The sequence below is a fragment of the Dermochelys coriacea genome, chromosome 4, assembly GCF_009764565.3.
Source record: "Dermochelys coriacea isolate rDerCor1 chromosome 4, rDerCor1.pri.v4, whole genome shotgun sequence".
Classification (NCBI taxonomy): domain Eukaryota; kingdom Metazoa; phylum Chordata; order Testudines; family Dermochelyidae; genus Dermochelys; species Dermochelys coriacea.
Genome location: NC_050071.1, coordinates 60,915,473 through 60,939,289, shown reverse-complemented (window position 1 = coordinate 60,939,289; position 23,817 = coordinate 60,915,473). Strand labels below are relative to the sequence as shown.

The 23,817-nt window shown below is 42.0% G+C and overlaps 1 protein-coding gene across 1 annotated transcript in view; it reads right to left on the bottom strand.

The window, feature by feature from the left end:
- ARFIP1 (ADP ribosylation factor interacting protein 1) overlaps positions 1-23,817 on the bottom strand; it is an 83,595-nt gene that overhangs the window by 39,573 nt on the left and 20,205 nt on the right. Inside the window, 1 exon segment of the mRNA XM_043513146.1 lies at positions 11,444-11,552. Coding sequence (XP_043369081.1) covers positions 11,444-11,552 — 109 coding nt within the window.

Here is a 23,817-nt window from a genome sequence, read left to right as displayed (position 1 = left end):
AACTGTAAGGGCAAAGCATAACATTTTTAGCAACATCATTAATCTGCACACACAAACAAAGTAAGGCTGAAAGATATTTATTTAACTTGCCCTATCTTGTCATAGTATGATATGTTCTATAAGAGCAGCAATACTTCAGGTACTAAAGTCCCCAATTCTGCAACTGGATTCACACAGGCACAAAGGTCTGCCCACAACGATCCTAATACAGGAGCAGTGTCTAATCATGAAATGTAAGCAAGCTACAAAGAACTTTTCATTCTTTAAGTTTTCTTGGCTGCTGGCACAAGAAAAGTGTGGGCCCCTGTCTCGGAATCCCCAGGCGATACTCTGGAACTGCTCCCTATGAAGCCAGTCAGGACTCTGGGGAAGTCTCCTTTCTGTAAGCAGACTGTCTGCAGGGCAAACAGCTCACACAGCTTCCACCTTCCTGGGTCTGACCTCAGAGCATTCAGCATCCTCTGCCCCTCCTTGCGCTTCCCACAGCGAGTCCGCTCAGGCAGTGCTCCTGGGGAAGCCAGAGGGTCCTGCATCCCAACTTCACAGTCAGACGTGACTCTCAGCCAGTCAGTAAAACAGAACGTTTATTAGATGACAGGAACATGGTCTAAAACAGAGCTTGTAGGAGCAGAAAACAGGACTCCTCAGCTGGGTCCATTTTGGGGGGGGGGCAGTGAGCCAGACAACCTCGTATGCACTTTACTTCAGGTCCCCAGCCAGCCCCAAACTGAAACTCTCTCCAGCCCCTCCTCCTCTGGGCTTTGTCCCTTTCCCGGCCAGGAGGTCACCTGATTCCTTTGTTCTCCAACCCTTTAGCTCTCACCTTGCAGGGGGGGAAGGCCCAGGTCATTAGTTGCCAGGAAACAGGGTGTCGGCCATTCTCTGTGTCCAGATCCCTGCACACACCTGCCCTCTAGGGCTCTGCAACGATCATACACCCTTATCCCACCACCTAGATATTTAAGAACTGCATAGGGGAAACTGAGGTACCCCCACAATATTCAGAGGAAATATTAACAACAGTCCTGCTTCGTCACAGCCCCTTACTGAATGAGGGAAGCAACCTAGTGAAAGAGGATGTGGAAAAAGCTAATGTACTCAATGCTTTTTTTGCCTCTGTCTTCATGAACAAGGTCAGCTCCCAGACTGCTGCACTGGGCGGCACAGCATGGGGAGGTGGTGACCAGCCCTCTGTGGAAAAAGAAGTGGTCCAGGACAATTTAGAAAAGCTAGACGAGCACAAGTCATGGGACTGGATGCAGTGCAGATGATGGATGTGATTGCAGAGCCATTGGCCACTATCTTTGAAAACTCATGGCAATCGGGGAGGTCTCAGAAGACTGGAAAAAGGCTAATGTAGAGCCCATCTTTAAAAAAAGGAAGGAGGAGGATTGGGGAACTACAGACCAGTCAGCCTCAGCTCAGTCCCTGGAAAAATCATGGAGCAGGTCCTCAAGGAATCAATTCTGAAGCACTTAGAGGAGAGGAAAGTGATCAGGAATAGTCAGCATGGATTCACCAAGGGCAAGTCATGCCTGACTAACGTAATTGCCTTCTATGATGAGAAAACTGGCTCTGTGGATGAGGGGAAAGCAGTAGACATGTTATTCCTTGACTTTAGCAAAGCTTTTGATACGGTCTCCCACAGGTTTCAGAGTAGCAGCCGTGTTAGTCTGTATTCGCAAAAGAAAAGGAGTACTGGTGGCACCTTAGAGACTAACAAATTTATTAGAGCATAAGCTTTCGTGAGCTACAGCTCACTTCATCGGATGCATTTGGTGGAAAAAAAACCCACAGTGTCTCCCACAGTGTCCTTGCCAGCAAGTTAAGGAAGTATGGGCTGGATGAATAGACTGTAAGGTGGACAGAAAGCTGGCTAGATCATCGGGCTCAACGGGTAGTGATCACCATGTCTAGTTGCCAGTCAGTATCAAGCAGAGTGCCCCAAGGGATGGTAATGGGGCTGGTTTTGTTCAATATTCATTAATGATCAGGATGGCGTGGACTGCACCCTCAGCAAGTCTGCAGATGACACTAAACTGAAGGATGGTAGATATGCTGGAGGATAGGGACAGGATACAGAGGGACTAGCAAATTAGAGGATTGGGCCAAAGAAATCTGATGATATTCAACAAGGACAAGTGCAGAATCCTGCACTGAGGACAGAAGAATCCCATGCATGCTACAGACTAGGGACCAAACAGCTAGGCAGCAGTTCTGCAGAAAAGCGAACGAGAAGCTGGATACGAGTCAACAGCGTACCCTTGTTGCCAAGAAGACCAATGGCATTTTGGGCTGTATAAGTAGGAGCATTGCCAGCAGATCGAGGGACATGATCATTCCCTCTATTCATAGATACTAAGGTCAGAAGGGACCATTCTGATCATCTAGTCCGACCTCCTGCACAACGCAGGCCACAGAATCTCACCCACCCATCCTACAAAAAACCTCACCTATGTCTGAGCTATTGAAGTCCTCAAATCGTGGTTTAAAGACTTCAAGTACAAGAGAATCCTCCCTCAAGTGACCCGTGCCCATGCTACAGAGGAAGGCGAAAAACCTCCAGGGCCTCTCCAATCTGCCATGAAGGAAAATTCCTTCCCGACCCAAATATGGCGATCAGCTAAACCCTGAGCATATGGGCAAGATTCACCAGCCACATACTACAGAAAATTCTTTGCTGGGTAATTCAGATCCCATCCATCTAATATCCCGTCTCAGGGGATTAGTCCTATTTACCCTGAATATTTAAAGATCAATTACTTACCAAAATCACATTATCCCATCACCATCTCCTCCATAAACTTATCGAGTAGAATCTTAAAACCAGATAGATCTTTTTGCCCCCACTGCTTCCCTTGGAAGGCTATTCCAAAACTTCACTCTCTGATGTTAGAAACCTTCGTCTAATTTCAAGTCTAACTTCCTGTGTGACCTTTAACCCATTTGGTCTTGTGTCCACATTGGTGCTGAGCTGAAATAATTCCTCTCCCTCTCCGGTATTTATCCATCGGATATATTTATAGAGAGCAATCATATCTCCCCTCAACCTTCTTTTAGTTAGGCTTAACAAGCCAAGCTCTTAAGTCTCCTTCAAAAGACAAGTTTTCCTCAGATTCTCGGATCATCCTAGTAGCCCTTCTCTGTACCTGCCTCCAGTTTGAATTCATCCTTTTTAACATGGGAGACCAGAATTGCACACAGTGTTCTAGGTGAGTCTCACCAGTGCCTTGTATATGGTACTAAAACCTCCTTATCCCTACGGAATGCCTCTCCTGATGCATCCCAAACCGCACTTAGCTTTGTTCACAGCATATCACATTGGCAGCTCATGAGTCATCCTATGATCACCAATACTCCAAGGTCCTTCTCCTCTTCCGTTACTTCTAATGATGCGTCCCCAATTTATAACTAAAATTCTTGTTATTAATCCTAATATGCATAACCTTACACTTCTCACTATTAAATTTCTCCTATTACTATTACTCCAGGTTACAAGGTCTTCCAGATCCTCCTGTATAATATCCCGATCCTTCTCTGAATTGGCAATACCTCCAGCTTGTATCATCTGCAAACTTATTAGCCACACTCCCAATTTTGTGCCAAGGTCAGTAATAAAAAGATTAAATAGATTGGTCCCAAAACCGATCCCTGAGGAAACTCCACTGGTAACCTCCCTCCAGCCTGACAGTTCGCCTTTCAGTAGGACCCGTTGCAGTCTCCCCGTTAACCAATTCCTTATCTACCTTTGATGTTCATATTGATCCCATCTTCTCCAATTTAACTAATAATTCCCCATGTGGCACGGTATCAAACGCCTTACTGAAATCTAGGTAAATTAGATCCACTGCGTTTCCTTTATCTAAAAACTCTGTTACTTTTTCAAAAAAGGAGATCAGGTTGGTTTGGCACGATCTACCTTTTGTAAAACCATGTTGTATTTTGTCTCATTTACCATTGACTCAACGTCCTTAATTAATTTCTCCTTCAAATTTTTTCCAGGACCTTGCAGATGTCAAACTACAGATGTCAAACTACTGGCCTGCAGTTTACTGATCCTTTTTTTTTCCCTTTATTAAAAATAGGAACTATATTAGCAATTCTCCAATCATTCAGTACTACTCCTGAGTTACAGATTCATTAAAAATTCTTGCTAATGGGCTTTGCAATTTCATGTGCCAATTCCTTTAATATTCTTGGATGAGATTATCTGGTCCCTCGATTTAGTCCCATTAAGCTGTTTGAGTTTCGCTTCTACTCAGATATGGTATATCTACCTCCATATCCTCATTCCCATTTGTCATGCTCCATTATCCCTAAGATCCTCTTTAGCCTTATTAAAGACTGAGGCAAGTATTGGTTTAGATATTGGGTCATGCCTAGATTATCTTTAACCTCCACTCCATCCTCCGTGTTTAGCGGCCCCACTTCTTTCTTAGTTTTCTTCTTAGTTATATGGCTATAGAACCTTTTACTATTGGTTTTAATTCCCTTGCAAGGTCCAACTCCACTCGACTTTTAGCCCGTCTCACTTTATCCCTACATGTTCTGACCTCAGTAAGGTAGCTTTCTTGCTGATCCTCCCATCTCCACTCTCTGTATGCTTTCTGTTTCTTCTTAATCACCTCTCTAAGATGCTTGCTCATCCAGCGTGGTCTACAACTCCTTCCCATGAATTTTTCCCCCTTTCTTGGGAAACAGGCTTCCGATAGCTCTGCAGCTTTGATTTAAAGTAATCCCAGGCCTCCTCTACCTTTAGATCCATAAATTCTTCAGTCCAATCCACTTCCCTAACTAATTTCCTTAATTTTTGAAAGTCAGCCCTTTTGAAATCAAAAACTCTAGTTGCAGATTTATTTTTGTTAATCCTTCTGTTCAGTTTGAACTGAATTAGCTCATGATCACTTGAGCCAAGATTATCCCCTACAACCATTTCTTCTATGAGGTCCTCGCTACTCACCAAAATTAAATCTAAAATGGCATCCCCTCTAGTTGGTTCAGCAACTACTTGATGAAGGAATCCATCAGCTATCGCATCTAGGAAAATCTGAGCCCTATTATTATTACTAGCACTGGTCCTCCAGTCTATATCTGGGAAGTTAAGTCTCCCATGATAACGCAGTTTCCATTAGTATTTACTTTACTAAAAACATTAAAAAGGGCTCTATCCATATCCAAATTAGATCCAGAGGTCTATAGCACACCCCAAGCACTATTGTAGGAGAGGCTTTACTAGTTATCTTCCCCATGTAATTTTTGCCCACACGGACTCTGTCTTATCCATTGCATCGCTTCTTATTTCTTTACATTCTACCTACTCATTGATATACAATGCTACTCCACCACCTTTACTTTATTTCTGTCTTTCCTAAGCAGCACATACCCTTCAATACCTGGTTTCATAGTAGCAGCCGTGTTAGTCTGTATTCACAAAAAGAAAAGGAGTACTTGTGGCACATTAGAGGACTAACAAATTTATTAGAGCATAAGCTTCGTGAGCTACAGCTCCCTTCATCGGATGCATTTGGTGGAAAAAACAGAGGAGAGATTTATATACACACACACAGAGAACATGAAACAATGGTTTATCATACACACTGTAAGAGAGTGATCCACTTAAGATAAGCCATCACCAACAGCAGGGGGGGGAAGGAGGAAAACCTTTCATGGTTACAAGCAAGGTAGGCTAATTCCAGCAGTTTAACAAGAATATCTGAGGAACAGTGGGGGGTGGGGTGGGGGGGGAGAAATACCATGGGGAAATAGTTTTACTTTGTGTAATGACTCATCCATTCCCAGTCTCTATTCAAGCCTAAGTTAATTGTATCCAGTTTGCAAATTAATTCCAATTCAGCAGCTCTCGTTGGAGTGTATTTCTGAAGCTTTTTTGTTGAAGGATAGCCACTCTTAGGTCTGTGATCGAGTGACCAGAGAGATTGAAGTGTTCTCCAACTGATTTTTCAATGTTATAATTCTTGAAGTCTGATTTGTGTCCATTCATTCTTTTACGTAGAAAACTGCCAGTTTGGCAATGTACATGGCAAGGGGCATTGCTGGCACACGATGGCATACATCACATTGGTATATGCGCAGGTGAACGAGCCTCTGATAGTGTGGCTGATGTGATATAGGCCCATGATGGTATCCCTGAATAGATATGTGGACAGAGTTGGCAACGGGCTTTCTGCAAGGATAGTTCCTGGGTTAGGGATTCGGTGTGTGGTGTGTGGTTTGCTGTGAGTATTTGTTCAGATTGGGGGGCTGTCTGCAAGCAAGGACTGGCCTGTCTCCCAAGATCTGTGAGAGTGATGGGCCGTCCCCAGGATAGGCTGCAGATCCCTGACGATGCGCTGGAGAGGCTCCAGCCGGGGGCCGAATGGTGATGGCCAGGGGTGCTCTGCTACCCTCCCTGTTAGGCCTGTCCTGCAGTAGGCAACCTCGGGCATGCTCTGGCTCCACCAATCTGCCTCCTCACTTCAGCAGGTGGGCATTGCAGCTGTAGGAATCCATGACAGAGATCTTGTAGGTGTTTGTCTCTGAGGGGTTGGAGCAAATGCGGTTATATCGTAGAGCTTGGCTGTAGACAATGGATCAAGTGGTATGAATCTGGATGAAAGCTAGAGGCATGCAGGTAGGAATAGCGTCAGTAGGTTTCCGATATAGGGTGGTGTTTATGTGACCATCGCTTATTAGCACCGTAGTGTCCAGGAAGTGGACCTCCCGTGTGGACTGGTCCACGCTGAGGCTGATGGTGGGATGGAAACTATTGAAATCCTGGTGGAATCCTCAAGGGCCTCCCCTCCATGGGTCCAGATGATGGAAGACATCAATGCAGCACAAGTAGAGTAGGGGCATTAGGGGACGAGAGCTGAGGAAGCGCTGCTCCAAGTCAGCCATAAAAATGCTGGCACACTGTGGGGCCATGCGGGCACCCACCGCAGTGCCGCTGATTTGAAGGATACATTGTCCCCAAATGTGAACTAGTTATGGGTGAGGACAAAGTCACAAAGTTCAGCCACCAGGTTAGCCGTGACATTATCGGGGATACTGTTCCTGACAGCCTGTAGTCCATCTCGTGTGGAAGTTGGTGTAGAGGGCTTCTACATCCATAGTGGCTAGGATGGTGTTTTTCCTTCAATACTGTAGTCCAGTCATGACTACTATTTCCACCATGTTTCTCTTATCCCTATAATAACTGCTTTCACTTCCTGCACCAGTAGCTCTAGTTCCTCCATTTTGTTACCTAGGCTCCTCGCATTGGTGTACAAACATCTTCATTTTACCTGTTTGAAATCGCTCACATTTGTACCCTATTAGGCACAGTCATTCTACAGCCAGTAGAACCTATTAGACTAGTATCCACACCGCCCTCGCTCCTTTATTACATTCTCCTACCTACGGCTGTATCCTTTCTTTCTTCGTCTTCTTCCTCTCAATGCTAAAATCTGGCGTAGAGATTACCTGGACATCTCCCATCCATCTCCCCAAATTCCTAGTTTAAAGCTCTCTTTATCAGTTGTGCCAGCCTCGATCCTAGAAGTCGATTTTCTTCCCTACTCAGATTAAGTCCATCCCGAGAGAACTGTCCTCTGTCCCATGAATGCCTCCCAGTGGCCATACATCCCAAAGCCCTCCTTATAGCACCACTGCCTAAGCCATCTGTTGACAGTCAATCTTGTCACACCTTTGTTGCCCTTCTCTAGGAACAGGCAGGATCGCACTAAAGATCACCTGAGCCTCAATTTCCTTAAGCATCTTCCCCAGCCTAGCATAGTCTCCCTTAATACTTTCCAGCGAGAATCTAGCTGTATCGTTTGTTCCCACATGAAGGATAATTAGGGGATTCTTTCCCGCTCCCTTTAGGATCCTTTTCAACCTCAGGTCTACATCCCATATCTTAGCACCGGAAGACAGCACACCCTTCTATTCTCTGGATCAGCTCTAGTTACAGGCCTGTCCATTCTTCTGGGTAAGGAGTCCCCGATCACATAGACCTGCCTTTTCCTGGTGAGAGTGCTATTCTCTAGTCTCTCCCCTGTTTCCTTTGGCTGCAAGTTCTTTCCATTCCTATTTTCCCTTATAATCCTCTTCAACCCATCCTGTATCCTCCTGGGGCTCATATTTGGTGTAGTCTCCATTGACTCTTCCCCTTTTCCTATAGGACTAGTCTCCTCTTCTCTTCTTCCTTGCCCTTCCACCCTTCAGCAACTACCTGCTGAGCCCCTTTTTCATTTTCCAACTCTGCAAACCTGTTCCTAAGCTCTATTTCTCCTTCACTAGCCCGTCTTTTCCTCTGCTAGTTTTAGTCACATGCTTCCACTGACCACTTCCTCACCCAGTCTCCTCTCAAAATTCCCCAGCCCTGCTTCCATCTGTAAGTCTGAGCTTTTCCCTTCAGATACCTCACGTCTTTGCTCCATCATCTGCTCAAACCCCTTCCTAAACTCAGACTTTCCACCTGCATTCCAAACCTCAGATCTTTTCCTCCATCAGCTCTATCAGACGGCATTTCATGCAGAAAAAACTCTTACCGGGTCTCCCTCCAGGATCACGTACATACCACTTCCAATCCAGTCACCTCATTGTGTCTTCACTACAGGAGTCATTCCCACAGCTGCCTCCGTATCTGTCATCGCCTTCCCACCTAAGTCCTGTTAATCTGGGAAACACAAGCCACACCAAAAGAACACCCCCCCCCAGCAAAAGCAAACCCAAACAAGCACCACAATACAAACTCCCCTTTCAAACTCCCACTCAAACTCCCCTGTTAACAGCTCTGTTTGCTGGCTCCTGTGCCACTGCAGCTGTCTTTGCTGCTGCCTGATCTGGCTGGCTACCTTTATAGGACCCCTAGTCAGAAAAGCCCCACCCCCTAATCAGGGCTCAGCTTCTCTCCCAGCACAAAGCCCCTACAAGCCTCTACACACACACACACACACACACACACACACACACACACACACACACACACACAAATCCTAAAAATACAAAACCAAGTACAAATACCTTCTCTTTCCAACAGAACCCCACTCAACTCCCCTGTTTACAGCTCTGTTTGCTACCCTCCTGTGCCGCTGCAGCTATTTGACATTGTTGAGGCCTCATCTGGAGTACTGTGTCCAGTTTTGGGCCCCACACTACAAGAAGGATGTGGAAAAATGGGAAAGAGTCCAGCGGAGGGCAACAAAAATGATTAGGGGACTGGAACACAGGACTTATGAGGAGAGGCTGAGGGGACTGGGATTATTTGTCTACGGAAGAGAAGAATGAGGGGGGATTTGATAGCTGCTTCCACTACCTGAAAGGGGGTTCCAAGAGGATGGATCTAGGCTGTTCTCAGTGGTAGCAGATGACAGAACAAGGAGTAATCGTCTCAAGTTGCAGTGGGGAAGGTTGGATGTTAGGAAAAACTTTTTCACTAGGAGGGTGGTGAAGCACTGGAATGGGTTACCTGGAGAGGTGGTTCAATCTCCTTCCTTAGAGGTTTTTAAGGTCAGGCTTGACAGAGCCCTGGCTGGGATGATTTACTTGGGGATTGGTCCTGCTTTGAGCAGGGGGTTGGATTAGATGACCTCCTGAAGTTTCCTTCCAACCCTGATATTCTATGAAGAGTATCCAACTTCGCTGAAGCTTCATTTTTCACAATACCCTTCCCCCATCCTATCCCTACTAATTTTGCTTCCCATCTGCCCCATGTGTTTCTTTTTTATGCATTCTACTGAGCAAAAATCAAAGTTGTAAAATTCAGCGTCAATCATTTTTTTTTTGTCTATCGGGTTATTCAAAGCCTATTTCCATCATCTCCCATTCATTGGGAAAAACAATTAGAAGTAATCTGAAGTAATTGTTTTGGAGGAAGACTGGAGAATTGTTTTAAATTCCAGGTTAGTTAATGATACTAATCTATGTTTCACACAGAAAAAGCATGAAGTTCCCAGTTTCTACAACAAACGAAAATTAATATTTTGTTGCCTACACTATAAAGCATTTTTGACATTCAGAATTATTAGCATAGCTTGAACAATGTCCTGTAAACTTATTTTGGTAGTAGTTCTGTTGTACCTGCTCTGTTACACTAGTGTTACTTACTGCCTTATAGATAGAATGAAATGAAAAAGGGATGGCAAGCAGTGTTTATCATTTATGGAGCTTTTCATTAGCTGTACTGAAGATTTCATCAAACACTCATGAGCCACCAAGACATATGTAACAAGTTATACTTTTTTTGCTTCATTTTTGCTTCATTTTTAAGTTTCTATTATAAAAGCAAGGATATATGTAAGTTATACCTTTTACTATAAAGACTCAGTCTCACAGCTGCTCACTCAATACTCAGTCAGATTTTCTAAATTCATAATCTTGCTCAAGATAAGTAAAGCTATATATAAAATAGTTTAGATTTCATTTATGTCCTGTTTCAGAGTAGCAGCTGTGTTAGTCTATATTCGCAAAAGAACAGGAGTACTTGTGGCACCTTAGAGACTAAAATTTATTTGAGCATAAGCTTTCGTGAGCTACAGCATCTGATGAAGGGAGCTGAAGCTCATGGAAGCTCATGCTCAAATAAATTTGTTAGTCTCTAAGGTGCCACAAGTACTCCTGTTCCATTTATGTCCTGTTTCCTTTATTATTTTCAGACAGAAGATTAAAGAGAAAGTGCTATTATTGGATTGTTTAATAATTTTGCATTTCTCAAGGTTAGTTTTTAAATAAATCCATTCCAATTAAAGAAACCTGCAGCTCTATGATGGTGGATCCATCTTCAATACGATTAAATTTTTGTACTATTTTTAGGACTGATTCTTATGCTTGGTGTCTAAGAACCTTTACAACATATACATCACAATAAAGAAGCAACAATTTAGTCTCATTGGAACAATCTACTACAGAGCTGGGAAAAGAGGATTCACTGTAATTCTATTTGCTTTAGAAAGTGAAGTGGAGTGGTAACTGATAGTGGGACTGATTTGAGCTATGTTTACAACTTGAACAATACCTCTAACAATCATTTAGTTATATAGCTCTAATTATGTATAGAGTTTTTACTGTAATCTCAATTTTCCATTCTTAATATTACCGGTATCCATCAAATAGCATACATAGGCTTATAACCCAAGAATCTTTTAATTAAGAAATCCAGCATGATTATAGGAAAGGAACTATTAAAATTTACTGCAGGCTAGTTAAATAGGCTAATCTGCTATGAGTTTTCATTAAAACCCCCGACAAGCAGGTATCAATTTCTCATTTATCAACCCAGCAACTGAGGAGAACACACATTTCACACCTAAGGTATACATAGCACATCAGAATAATTGCTATTTATCCTGAAGTGTAAAGCAGCTACAGAGTTTGAAAGAGTCTTAAGAGGCTATGCCTTTAAAAATATGCTTAAATCAGGTAAATTGTTGAAATGTAAAAATCAAGTAAGTATAGTTTTTACCTTGAAATGGCCCTGCTTCAATGACTCCCTCTTTGGTGCTGTCAAAGCCATGAGATGTTATTTGGGTTTCCGAGAGACCAAGCCCAACTGGTAACGAACGTTTCAAATCCTTGGAAATGTTTGAATAAAAAGGAAAATCCATATAAAAACCTAGTTAAGGAAATGTTTAGGCCCCATAATATCTTTTCATTTGCATCTTAAACAATTCTGTCTAGAGCCTGGAACTTGTCTTATGGTGTCATGGCATTCTATTGTGATGCATTAGTAGCAAACATTTACAACCTAAGACACTGTTTTTCAATGTGTGTTAGATTAAACAGTTTGTATGCTCATTTTAAAAGTGTGTTGATTTGTTAAATATATGAAAAAAAGATGAACAAAATGAAAACAAAAGAAAAACAAAAGAATACTTTTCCTTTCCTTACCAATGTCCTTACAGAAGAAAAACAAGAAGGTAAGTTCTAGTTTTGCAAGTGGTTGAGTGCAAGATTAACTCCTAGAAACTAAAGAGTTAATAGTAATTGCTAACAGAAGGTTTCCTGTTGTCCCGGTAAAATTATGCGAAGTGACAAATACATCATGACGCTATATAATACTTAGTGCATTTTATTCATTTAAAGCACTGTGAAAACACTAATAAATCCTTAAAGCTGGTCTGAAGTGGGAGAGTTAGTATTATCCAGTCTACAAAAGGGGAAATTGAGGCAAAAAGATTAAATTTCCCAAGGGCTATGCAGCAAGTAAATCGGGATTAGAAGATAGAATGCCTTCCAAACTCACAAATTTCCCTGTTCCACACTATGTACAAATAAAGTATTAAAAACAGCAAGCAGAAGGCTCAGACTAATAATTCAGTCACATCACAGGTAGATTATATAATCAGAAAAAGAGAAGGAGTACTTGTGGCACCGTAGAGACTAACAATTTATTTGAGCATAAGCTTTCGTGAGCTACAGCTCACTTCATTGGATGCATTCGGTGGAAAATACAGTGGGGAGATTTATATACACAACAGAGAACATGAAACAATGGGTTTTATCATACACACTGTAAGGAGAGTGATGATAAAACCCATTGTTTCATGTTCTCGTGTGTGTATATAAATCTCCCCACTGTATTCTCCACCAAATGCATCCGATGAAGTGAGCTGTAGCTCACGAAAGCTTATGCTCAAATAAATGTTAGTCTCTAAGGTGCCACAAGCACTCCTTTTCTTTTTGCGAATACAGACTAACACGGCTGCTACTCTGAAACCTACATAATCAGAAAACCTTAACTGCTGACAAGGAATTCTCAACCTTTCTGGTTTTAGCAAGATGAAAAGAAATAGATAATAAAGGAACAGATGAGCATTGCATGAAGTATGCAGAGAAAATGCATTTATTTTCAAGATGCTATTGCAGGGCATATGCAGTAACTACTTCTAATACACATATACAACTAAGAATTAATATCTTTAAAACCCAAGTGATGTTTTTATATATACAGTAATCACTTAATCTGCAAGCCCCATGGGAGTTGCTGCATAGGTGTGATATTACCTAAATTGCAGTTAGAATGTAGCTCTGAATAATCCCAGTCCACAGTAATAATTCCCTATGTTATACCAATAAAATAAAAACCAGCAGGATCTTATTAAAGGGGAAAAGGCAAAATACCACATTTATTGTGAATACAGAAAGAATCATAGTAAGCAGTTAGTTATAACTATAACATTCTATTCAATCTCATATTTATCTCTCTCTCTCTCTCACACACACACACACACACACACAGGTTCTGCAAGATTGTTATCATAGTTACCAGCCTCAGAGTTGCTCATGCCAACCCACTGGCCAAATGATTGGACATAAGGAGGGAGCAGGGCCTTGTCAGATGCACATCTGATGCTCCTGGAAGTTGGTTTGCAGAATCAGACCCCAAAGTTTTCACTTTCTAGAGTCCATTTTTATAGGAATTTCTTCCTATGCCAGTCTATGGGAATTGCTTCATCATGCTGTTGCTGAATCAATCAGCAGATGGCACATTCCTGACGGCTCTGTGCTGCCAGATATTATCTTGTTCTTTGGTTCTCCCATTCTTGAGGCTGTTGGGTGGATTCCAGTCTGCCCTCCAGGGGTCCTCTGGTTATTTCCACTTGACGCCTTCTTCAGCCGATGGACACTGGATTCTTAGGCTGGCACCTCCTTGATCATTCAGTTATTATCCACACCAAGCATCCATCCACATACATCCTCTATCTCTGTTTTAATCACAATTGTTAACAAAAGGGAGATGAATACAACAAAGGGTGGGGAGTCTCTGGGTGTTGTTTCTGTTGTTACAGGAGTATTGCTTTGAGTCTCTCTCTGTATGAGTAGTTGTTGTTACAACAATTGCTTTGAGAACAGACTCTGTCTTAGAATGTACTAACACAATTAGCAGCTTGCAAGTTTCACACAGAGGGAGAGAAACAATATCAAAGACCAAGAGACCTCTTAACCAGTAATACCCTGGAATTTAAACCATGGGGAATCAAACTCATTTGTGATTTTAATACAGAACTACTTTAATATGATCCAACGCCTGCAATATAAACCAACTATCAGGCAAAGAGAAACCTACAAACACACAAACTCCATAGTAATAAAAAGGAATCCTGAGCAGAAGAAGCAACGAGGAATCCTTGTGGCACCTTATTTGGGCATATGCTTTCGTGGGCTAGAACCCACTTCATCAGATGCATGGAGTGAAAAATACAGGAGCAGGTATAAATACATGAAAAGATGGGAGCTGCCTTACCAAATGTGAGGTCAGTCTAATGAGACATTCAGTTAACAGTAGGATACCAAGACAGGAAAAATAACTTTTGTAGTGGTAATGAGTTGCCCATTTCAAACAGTTTACAAGAAGGTGTGAGTAACAGTAGGGGGAATTAGGTTTAGATTTTGTAATCACCCAACCACTCACAGTCTTTATTCAGGCCTAATCTGATGGTGTCTAGTTTGCAAATTAATTCCAGTTCTGCAGTTTCACACTGGAGTCTGTTTTTGAAGTTTTTTTGTTGAAGAATTGCCACTTTCAGGTCTGTTATTGAGTGACCAGAGAGACTGAAGTGTTCTTCTACTGGTACCATTGTGATATATGCCATCATGTGCCAGCAATGTCCCTCTGCCAGGTACATTGGCCAAACTGGACAGTCTCTACACAAAAGAATAAATGGACACACATCTGACATCAGGAATTATAACATCAAAAACCAGTAGGAGAACACTTCAATCTCCCTGGTCACTTAATAACAGACCTAAAAGTGCCAATTCTTCAACAAAAAAAAACTTCAAAAACAGACCGTCAAATATCATGTTCTTCATTAAGTAAGCCTCTCTTATTTTCAGTCTAAAATGGAGCAAATGCCGGTAAACTAACTAGCTAGATTAAAGCTAGCTTAGGTTCCGGAGCAATGAAGCGGCTTCAGCATGCACTACAAGCCCACCCAGAATTCTGGGTAATTACTCACAGGGTTATCCTGCACTGCCATGGCTTCACTGCTCTTGGACCTAGGCTAACTAGGGTTTGTCTACCTGAGCTGCAATCACAGCCTGTGAATACAGTACAGACATATCCTTAGCATAAAGGCTACACAGTATTTGGTTGCAAACCAACATGTTTTAATGGCAATACCAACCAATGACAATTAAAAAAAAAAAAAAGAAAGAGGAAAGCAACTAAAAGTACAAATACTAAACAAGATAGAATCAATTATTTAAATCAGTGTCCTTGCTTGACAATTTAAATTGTATTTAAAATCAGTCATCACTGACCTGAGGGGTTTTTTGTTTGTTTGTTTAAATAAACAAAAAGGGTGTTTGTTCTGGACATACAAGTTCTTGCATGAAAACTTGGGTCAGGCTTTTTGGCATATAATCTCAGACACCTAATTATGATTTATTACAAAACACTCCTAAATAAGAAGGCTGCCAACAGCCCGTAATGGTCTTGATGAAGGGATTTATCACTGACAGTTCATATAGAAAAAATATTGAGATAATCTGGAGAAAACAAATTGTGGGGGAAAAAATGAGAGGCATGGTATGTACAGTCCTATTTACAGCAGTAGAGAAATGATATGCATGGTATGCAAGACTTATTTTTGAGGGGCTCAGGGATAAAAAAAATGTGGCTTTGACTTGCATTCCCTCAGAAGCTTGTTATTTGGTACAAGGTGGGCAGTCCGGTGAATAACCTCATTTTAAAGGAAAGTGACTATACTTTGTCCCAGGACTAACAAAAAGTCAAATGAGACAAAGTCATGGACTGCAAAAGAGCCACTTCCAACTTCATGCAGTTGACCTTCACTTTGTCAATGTAGGGGACTGCATGGGTTCAACTTCCGTTGATGCATACATTTAAAGAATGATGAGTGGTTCTACCCAGAAAAGTGACCCAAAAATGGTATTTTGTAATCTGTTGCATCTGACTCCAGAGCTGCACTGGTACAGCTGCACTGCTTTAGAGCTTAGTGAAGACGCTGCCTATGCAAATAGGATTTCAAAATTATAGGCATCTAAAAAATGCAGAAGGTGCCTAGTGGGATTGTTAGGAGTGCCTAACCTTAGGGGAACATCTTTAGGTGCCTACATATATTGCAAATCTGGCCCCATGTCCTTCCAAGTTATCAGAATTACTAGATCTCATCCTCTCCCATCTGATTTTATTTATAGATTGGAAGAGGAAAACAAGCTTTCCTGCTTTTTTCAACTCCCAATTTGCTTTTCAACTTTGGTTGAACTAGTCCAGAAAATACTCTCTGCACTGAAACCAAAAAGAATTAAGGCAAAAGCTTTCTCTACAACAAACTACCGATTGTTGCAAAAAGTAAATACTGGCACTTGCTCCATTTTAGACTGAAAATAATAGATGCTTACTTAATGAAGAACATGATATTTTGAAATATTTATAAGGCTTGAGTTGACTAGAAAAGTCAGAAGTTCTCCCCATTTCTGTACTGTACAGTGATCAATAGTACCAGTGTGGAGTCCAGGAGAAGTCTTGTCAGACTGTATACTCCAACATATAAAGTATCGATGCCACCGGTACTAAGGAAGCGATGTAGGTCACCAAGGAACATGATCCACCAGCCTTTGAAGGTTCATGGTTGCGATGCAGTTTGAAAAAAACCTGTTTAGACAAGTTAGCATGAGGACTCTTGGCCTTCTTCTTGGTCAGTATCAGACTGCAGTCAGTCCCAAGTCCTATCTGGAGATCTTTGGTTCTTCCCTGCCTCCAGGAAGGGAAGACTAACCCAAGGAGGGCTGACTAGAACACTCAGAATGCTTGATAGCAGCATGAGTCCCTCATGGCTAGAAGATCTCTCATGTCTCAGACTGGCAGCTCCTGTAGCCAGGACCACTTGTTGAAACCTGCTTTGAAGCAGAAGGGACTACTCCCTAGAGGATACCCCTAAGTCACATATGCCCCATGTAGACCTTTCTATTGAAAATATTTTGTTAACGGGCATCATGAGTCCTCTGTGCACTTAGGAAAAGAGGTACAAGTGTCACACTTGCTAGCAATTAGACCCCCCCTAAACAAAACAAACGTTTATGGGCACATCATTAGCAGGCATAGCAGTCTGACAAGCAAGACAGATTTTAAAACCTGGAAACCTGTTCTCTGTCATTGGGCCTAGTCCTCTGTACTGAGGTGATAAATTGATTCATTTTATTTTTTAAACCAATAGACAAATAAACTGATCAAAAACTACAGTAAAAATGATCAAAAAAACAGTAAATTATTCTGAACTATCTAAAAACTATGAAGAAAGGAGAATGACACTGACAGTGGGCAGTGAGAAGGAATGGAGTGGTGTTTGCAGCTGTTCTACCCTTTACCTTTGTTGTAGAAGGTGAGACAGTACATGGATAAATGCACAGCCCCAATTGACACTGCTGGCTAAAAGATTCTGGGCTCATGCCTGGGGAGCACAAACCTACAGTGGGATGTATGTGGACGAATGCTCAAACAAAAACAAGAGTTCTCAGTATAAAGCCAAATCTTAATATAATATACTTAATTCAACACTACAAACGTTTGTAAGATTGTTATAATCAAATATGACTGACAAAGACTTTGTAAAGTTGCAATGTTCTACATATTTTATTCTCAGTAAAATTAATCATTTTACTTGAAAACTAAATACCAGGGCTGAAAAAATCAAGTTGAAATTTGGGACAATATCAAGCTATGGTTCGGGTTTTTTGTTTTTGGCTGATGGTTTAAGAGCAAAGAGATTCTATAATCAGAACTTGATGACAATTTGTTGATTAGAAACTTCCATAACTTATTTTCAGTATGCACCACTTTCAGTAGTAAAAACTTGTTTTTCTCATTAAGATAAAGAGATAATTAACACACATCCATATCTTTTCAGACTTCAGTCCCACGTTAGAGTCAAAAAGATCAAGAATGCATTTGTATTGTGTGATTGCATCAGCATATGTTTACTACCTAATTCTACGTTTTTCAGACCCCCACATTTTACTTAAGTTTTCTTTCAAGTTTTTGAGATCTAGGCAATTAAGACAAAGCTTAAATTACTGAAAAACTACTGTTTTAAAGTCTGCTTAATTTAGTTCCCCACAAAGGTTCCATTAACCGCTACCCTATTTTTATATTAAAATACCTAAATGGAGTTAGTTGTGTATGCACTTGAAGTAAGGATAAGTTGTAAACAAAAATGATGCAGGAAATCTAGAAATTGAACCATACGTATGAATAAATACTACAAGTTATTAAAAATTCCTTGACAGAGAAAAAGAGTATCAAGCTTTATCTTTAAATTTCCTGGTTTATGTCATCTGATAAAGGTGAAAAAGCCTACCACATTCTCAAGTTTCCTAACAATTGACATAATGTTATCTGAACATACAGGGTTTTTTTCAGTTTATGTTTTAATAGAATGAGAAATAATTATAAACAGTTAATATACAGTTGCTGTAAGAAGGTATTTTACATGATGGTCTGTAAAGCTTTTTTGTGTTTTTCCATCTATGCGAGAGACCAGTTTTTGGTCCAATACATAATCCTGCTGCTGCTACAAGTACACTGTCACATGCTCAACTGATGTTTTATGGCCAATTTAATTATAATCACAACATATAACATTATGATTAAATATTATAATTAGCAGTGGGATTCCTGGTGCATCATACCAGTGAACTAACTCAGTACATTTAGTAACAGTTAGCCACAGGCCAGACTCAAACTATAGAGTTAGCCTGCTGATATTCAGTTACATGGTGGGGGTGGCGGGAGGAAGATGATGAGAGAGAATATCTATCCAAAGATTAGACAGCCTTCTTAAAATAGCTGGTCTGGTCCACCAGTAAGTTATATAGAGATCAGTGTGTACTATGCAGTAGAAGTCTGCATATGTGGGAAATCTACATGCATTTTAAAATATTCACTCTTTTCAGAGGAGAAATAATTAATTTAAGTTAGTTTACAATACCACTATGAAGAAAAAAGGAGTACTTGCAGCACCTTAGAGACTAAGAAATTTATTTGAGCATAAGCTTTGTGAGCTACAGCTGAGCTTAAAAACACTTAAAAAAACTTAAAAACCACTGCCCAAAAGGGCTTTATCTTGGAGTGAAACAATGTTAAACTATCAAGTTAATTCCTTGGAAACATAAGCTAGTACATAACATCATTCTGACTCCATTACAGAAAGCACTTGTCAAGGTTCCTTCCCCACTCTGAACTCTAGGTACAGATGTGGGGACCTGCATGAAAACCTCCTAAGCTTACTTTTACCAGTTTAGGTTAAAAACTTCCCCAAGGTACAAACTATTTTACCTTTTGCCCTTGGAATTTCGCTGCCATCACCAAATGTCTAACAGGTTTTTTCATTAGGAAAGAGCCGTTTGGAAACGTCTTTCCCCCCAAATTCTCACCAAAACCTTGCACCCCCCTTCCTGGGGAAGGTTTGGTAAAAAAAAAAACCTCACCAATTTGCATAGGTGACCACAGACCCAAACCCTTGGATCTTAAGAACAAGGAAAAAGCATTCAGTTTTCTTAAAAGAAGAATTTTAATAGAAGAAAAGGTAAAAAGAATCACCTCTAAAATCAGGATGGTAAATACCTTACAAGGTAATTGGATTCAAAACAGAGAATCCCTCTAGGCAAAACCTTAAGTTACAAAAGACACAAAACCAGGAATGGAGTACTTGTGGCACCTTAGAGACTAACAAATTTATTAGAGCATAAGCTTTCGTGAGCTACAGCTCACTTCATCGGATGCATTTGGTGGAAAAAACAGAGGAGAGATTTATATACACACACACAGAGAACATGAAACAATGGGTTTATCATACACACTGTAAGGAGAGTGATCACTTAAGATAAGCCATCACCAGCAGCGGGGGGGAAAGGAGGAAAACCTTTCATGGTGACAAGCAAGGTAGGCTAATTCCAGCAGTTAACAAGAATATCAGAGGAACAGTGGGGGGTGGGGTGGGAGGGAGAAATACCATGAGGAAATGAGTCATTACACAAAGTAAAACTATTTCCCCATGTATTTCTCCCTCCCACCCCACCCCCCACTGTTCCTCTGATATTCTTGTTAACTGCTGGAATTAGCCTACCTTGCTTGTCACCATGAAAGGTTTTCCTCCTTGCCCCCCCCCCCCCCCCGCTGCTGGTGATGGCTTATCTTAAGTGATCACTCTCCTTACAGTGTGTATGATAAACCCATTGTTTCATGTTCTCTGTGTGTGTGTGTGTGTGTGTGTGTGTGTGTGTGTGTGTGTGTGTGTGTGTGTGTGTGTGTGTGTGTGTGTGTGTGTGTGTGTGTGTGTGTGTGTGTATAAATCTCTCCTCTGTTTTTTCCACCAAATGCATCCGATGAAGTGAGCTGTAGCTCACGAAAGCTTATGCTCTAATAAATTTGTTAGTCTCTAAGGTGCCACAAGTACTCCTTTTCTTTTTGCGAATACAGACTAACACGGCTGCTACTCTAAAACCAGGAATATCCATTCTATTCAGCACAGCTTATTTTCTCAGCCATTTAAAGAAATCATAATCTAACGCATATCTAGCTAGATTACTTACTAAATTCTAAGACTCCATTCCTGTTCTGTCCCTGGCAAAAGCATCATCCAGACAGACACAGACCCTTTGTTTCTCCCCCCCCCTCCCGCTTTGAAAGTATCTTGTCTCCTCATTGGTCGTTGTGTTCAGGTGCCAGCGAGGTTATCCTAGCTTCTTAACCCTTTACAGGCGAAAGGGTTTTTCCTCTGGCCAGGAGGAATTTTAACGGTGTTTACCCTTCCCTTTATATTTATGACAGCACTGGAAAGCAAGTGTGCTGTCAGGAATTAGGCTCTTATTTGAGTAAAAATATAAAATCACTTTCTTGCCATAGGTGACTTATTTATAGGCAATTCATAATTACCATACTCTGAAAATTAACTGCTTTAAGTGTGTCTCTGATACATAGTGACAACAGTGACATTGTACTATAAGCTTTTATTATAGATAGTAGTTCCACTACGGATAATGGTATTATTGCCCCTTGGCTGGAGCAGTTAGTTAACCTGTTCCTTCCTTATTCTGGCTTGTGTTCTATTAAGTAGTTTCCAAGGGAGGTTGTGAATCCCCATCATTGAAGGTCCAGGTATACTTCACTCTGCCTCTGCACAAAGGGCTGGCCTAGATGACCTGAAGGTCCCTTCCAGCTGTGCATTTCTATGATTATCCATGTGACCAGTGGGGAGCATATCACAACCTATGGAGATGCTTATGATAGTTTGTATAACATCAGATCTGCAAAATTACTCGTGTGTCTGTCTAAACAGTAACTTTAAGTAAAAATAACTTTCACATCACCACCTTATAAGGGTGGGACAAGTAGATTTTATACTTAGGATGGCATATTTTCAAGATGATTTCACAAGATTGGAACAATATGACTTAGTCCAATCATTTTTTGTTATGGATCTTGCCTGGGCTATTTCTTTTCCATTTAAAGTTTTACCCAGGGATCGGTAACATTTGGCCCGTGGCCTGCCAAAGTAAGCCCCCTGGCAGCCGGGCCGGTTTGTTTACCTGCCATGTCCACAGGTTCGGCCAATCATGGCTCCCACTAGCCACGGTTGCCACTGCAGGCCAATGGGGGCTGTGGGGAAGCGGGCCGAGGGATGCGCTGGCCGCAGCTTCCGTGGCCCCCTTTGGCCTTCAGCGGTGAACCACAGCCAGTGGGAGCCGCAATCAGCCGAACCTGCGGACATGGCAGGTAAACAAACCAGCCCGGCTCACCAGGAGACTTACCCTGCTGGGCTGCAGGCCAAACATTGCCGATCCCTGTTTTATCCTCTCTTAGTCACAAAAGGTACGGCTGGAAGGGACCTCAAGAAGTCACTAGTCCATTCCCCTGAGCTGAGGCAGGACTATGCAGCCTAGTCTTTGCCTGACAGGCATTTTTCTAACAAGTTCTTAATGACGGGGATTCCCCAACCTCATGGGTCACGTTTTCTAAACCTTTTATCTGATGGACTTTCTCCAATTTGTTCCCATCTTTCCTAAAGCATGGTTCCCAGAACTGGACACAATACTCCAGCTGAGGTTTCATCAGTGCCATGCAGAGCAGGACAATTTCCTCCAATGTCTTATATACGATGCGCCTCTTAACACCAGAAGTATATTAGCCTTTTCCACAATTGCAACACTTTACATATTCAATTTATGATCACTATAACCCCCAGATCCTTTTCTGAAGTTCCACTGCCTAGACAGTTATTCTCCACTTTATAGCTGTGCATTTGATTTTTCCTTTTTAAGGCCTGGCCTACACTGCAGATAGATTGACACAAGGCACCTTATGTCTCCCTAACTCCGCAAGTGTCTACACCAGTGGTTTCAACCTGTAGCGCAATCAGCACACAGCTGTGGCGCATGTGACATCTACAGGGCCATACGGGTAGTATATTTCTTGTGTGGATATAGCCCACATAACACAGAGAATTGCATGTGCGGCCTACAGCAGTAAGTAGGTTGAGAACTACTGGTCTACACTAAATGTTACTCCTGCCGATGTAATCACCTGCTATGCTGAGTCAATAACTCCACCTCTGCAAGAGGCAAAGCACTTAGGTCGATGCAGTGCCAGTGTAGACACTGTTACTTATGTCAATGTTAGTGGCCTCCAGGAAGTGTCCCACAATGCCCCACCGTGACTGCTCTGGTTACTGTTTTGAGATGAACAGCCTGATGACCAGGTACAGAGGTATATGCCCCCTCCCCTCTAAAGACCCGTGAATTTTTGAAATTCCATTTCCCGTTTGCTCAGCAGGGAGAGCTCACCTAGCAACTGCCCAGCTGACCATGCGGCAGATGCCCTCCTGCTTCGAATACACAGGAGATGATGAATCTCCTGGGCCTGTGGGAAGAAGAGGCTATGAAGGGACAGCTCCATCCATCCACAGAAGTGCTGATATCTATGAGCAAATTGCTCGGGACAGGGTGAGAAGGGCTACAGGAGGGACCTGCAGCCATGCCGCATGAAAGCTAAGGAGCTGTGGTAGGCATACTAGAAGGCAAGGGAGGCTAACAGTCACTCTGGTGCAGAGCCACAGACATGCCGCTTTTACAAAGAACTGCACACTATCCTGGGTGGAGACTACCCTACTACCCCCAAGAGCCCCGTGGATACTTCAGAAAAGCCAGAGTCCTAGGTCCTTGGAGTGAACAGTGAGGAGGTGGTGCTGGACAAAGAAGAGGAGGAATATGGGGGACAGGCGACTAGGGGATCCAGTGGTGCAGTGATGCAGGATGTGTTTTTGACTCAGAGCAGTCAAGCTAATCCCTACAGTCCAGCATGGGCGAACTTGATGCAGAGGAAGGATCTCTGGTAAGTATGCAGTTTGCTTTGATATTACAGCTGTTCATTTACTCTTTTTTAATCATGCTAGAAGACATAGTGAAATAATCCATAGAGGTATAGTTGCTATCTGCTTCTCATTCCCTTGTACAGTTAGTCAGAGCGGGCACAGCAGAACAGTTTGCTTATGCGCACTGGGATGTCGCGTGAATCCTCCATAGAGATCTTGAAGAAACTTTCCTGAAGGTAATCTGCAATCCTCTGCCAAAAGATTTCTGGGGAGGGCTACCTTATTTCTTCCACCGCAGTAGGACACTTTCCCATGCCACTCAGCAATTGCTTCAGCAGGCACCATTGCAGCACACAGGCTAACAGCATATGGACCCAGTCTGCAGCCAGATGCCTGCAGGAACTGTTACCTTCAGCCTCTGTTACGCTCAAGAGTGATATATCAGCTGAAATCACCACTGCCTGGGGAAAACTGTGCAAGTATTCAGTTCAATTGCCCTATCCGA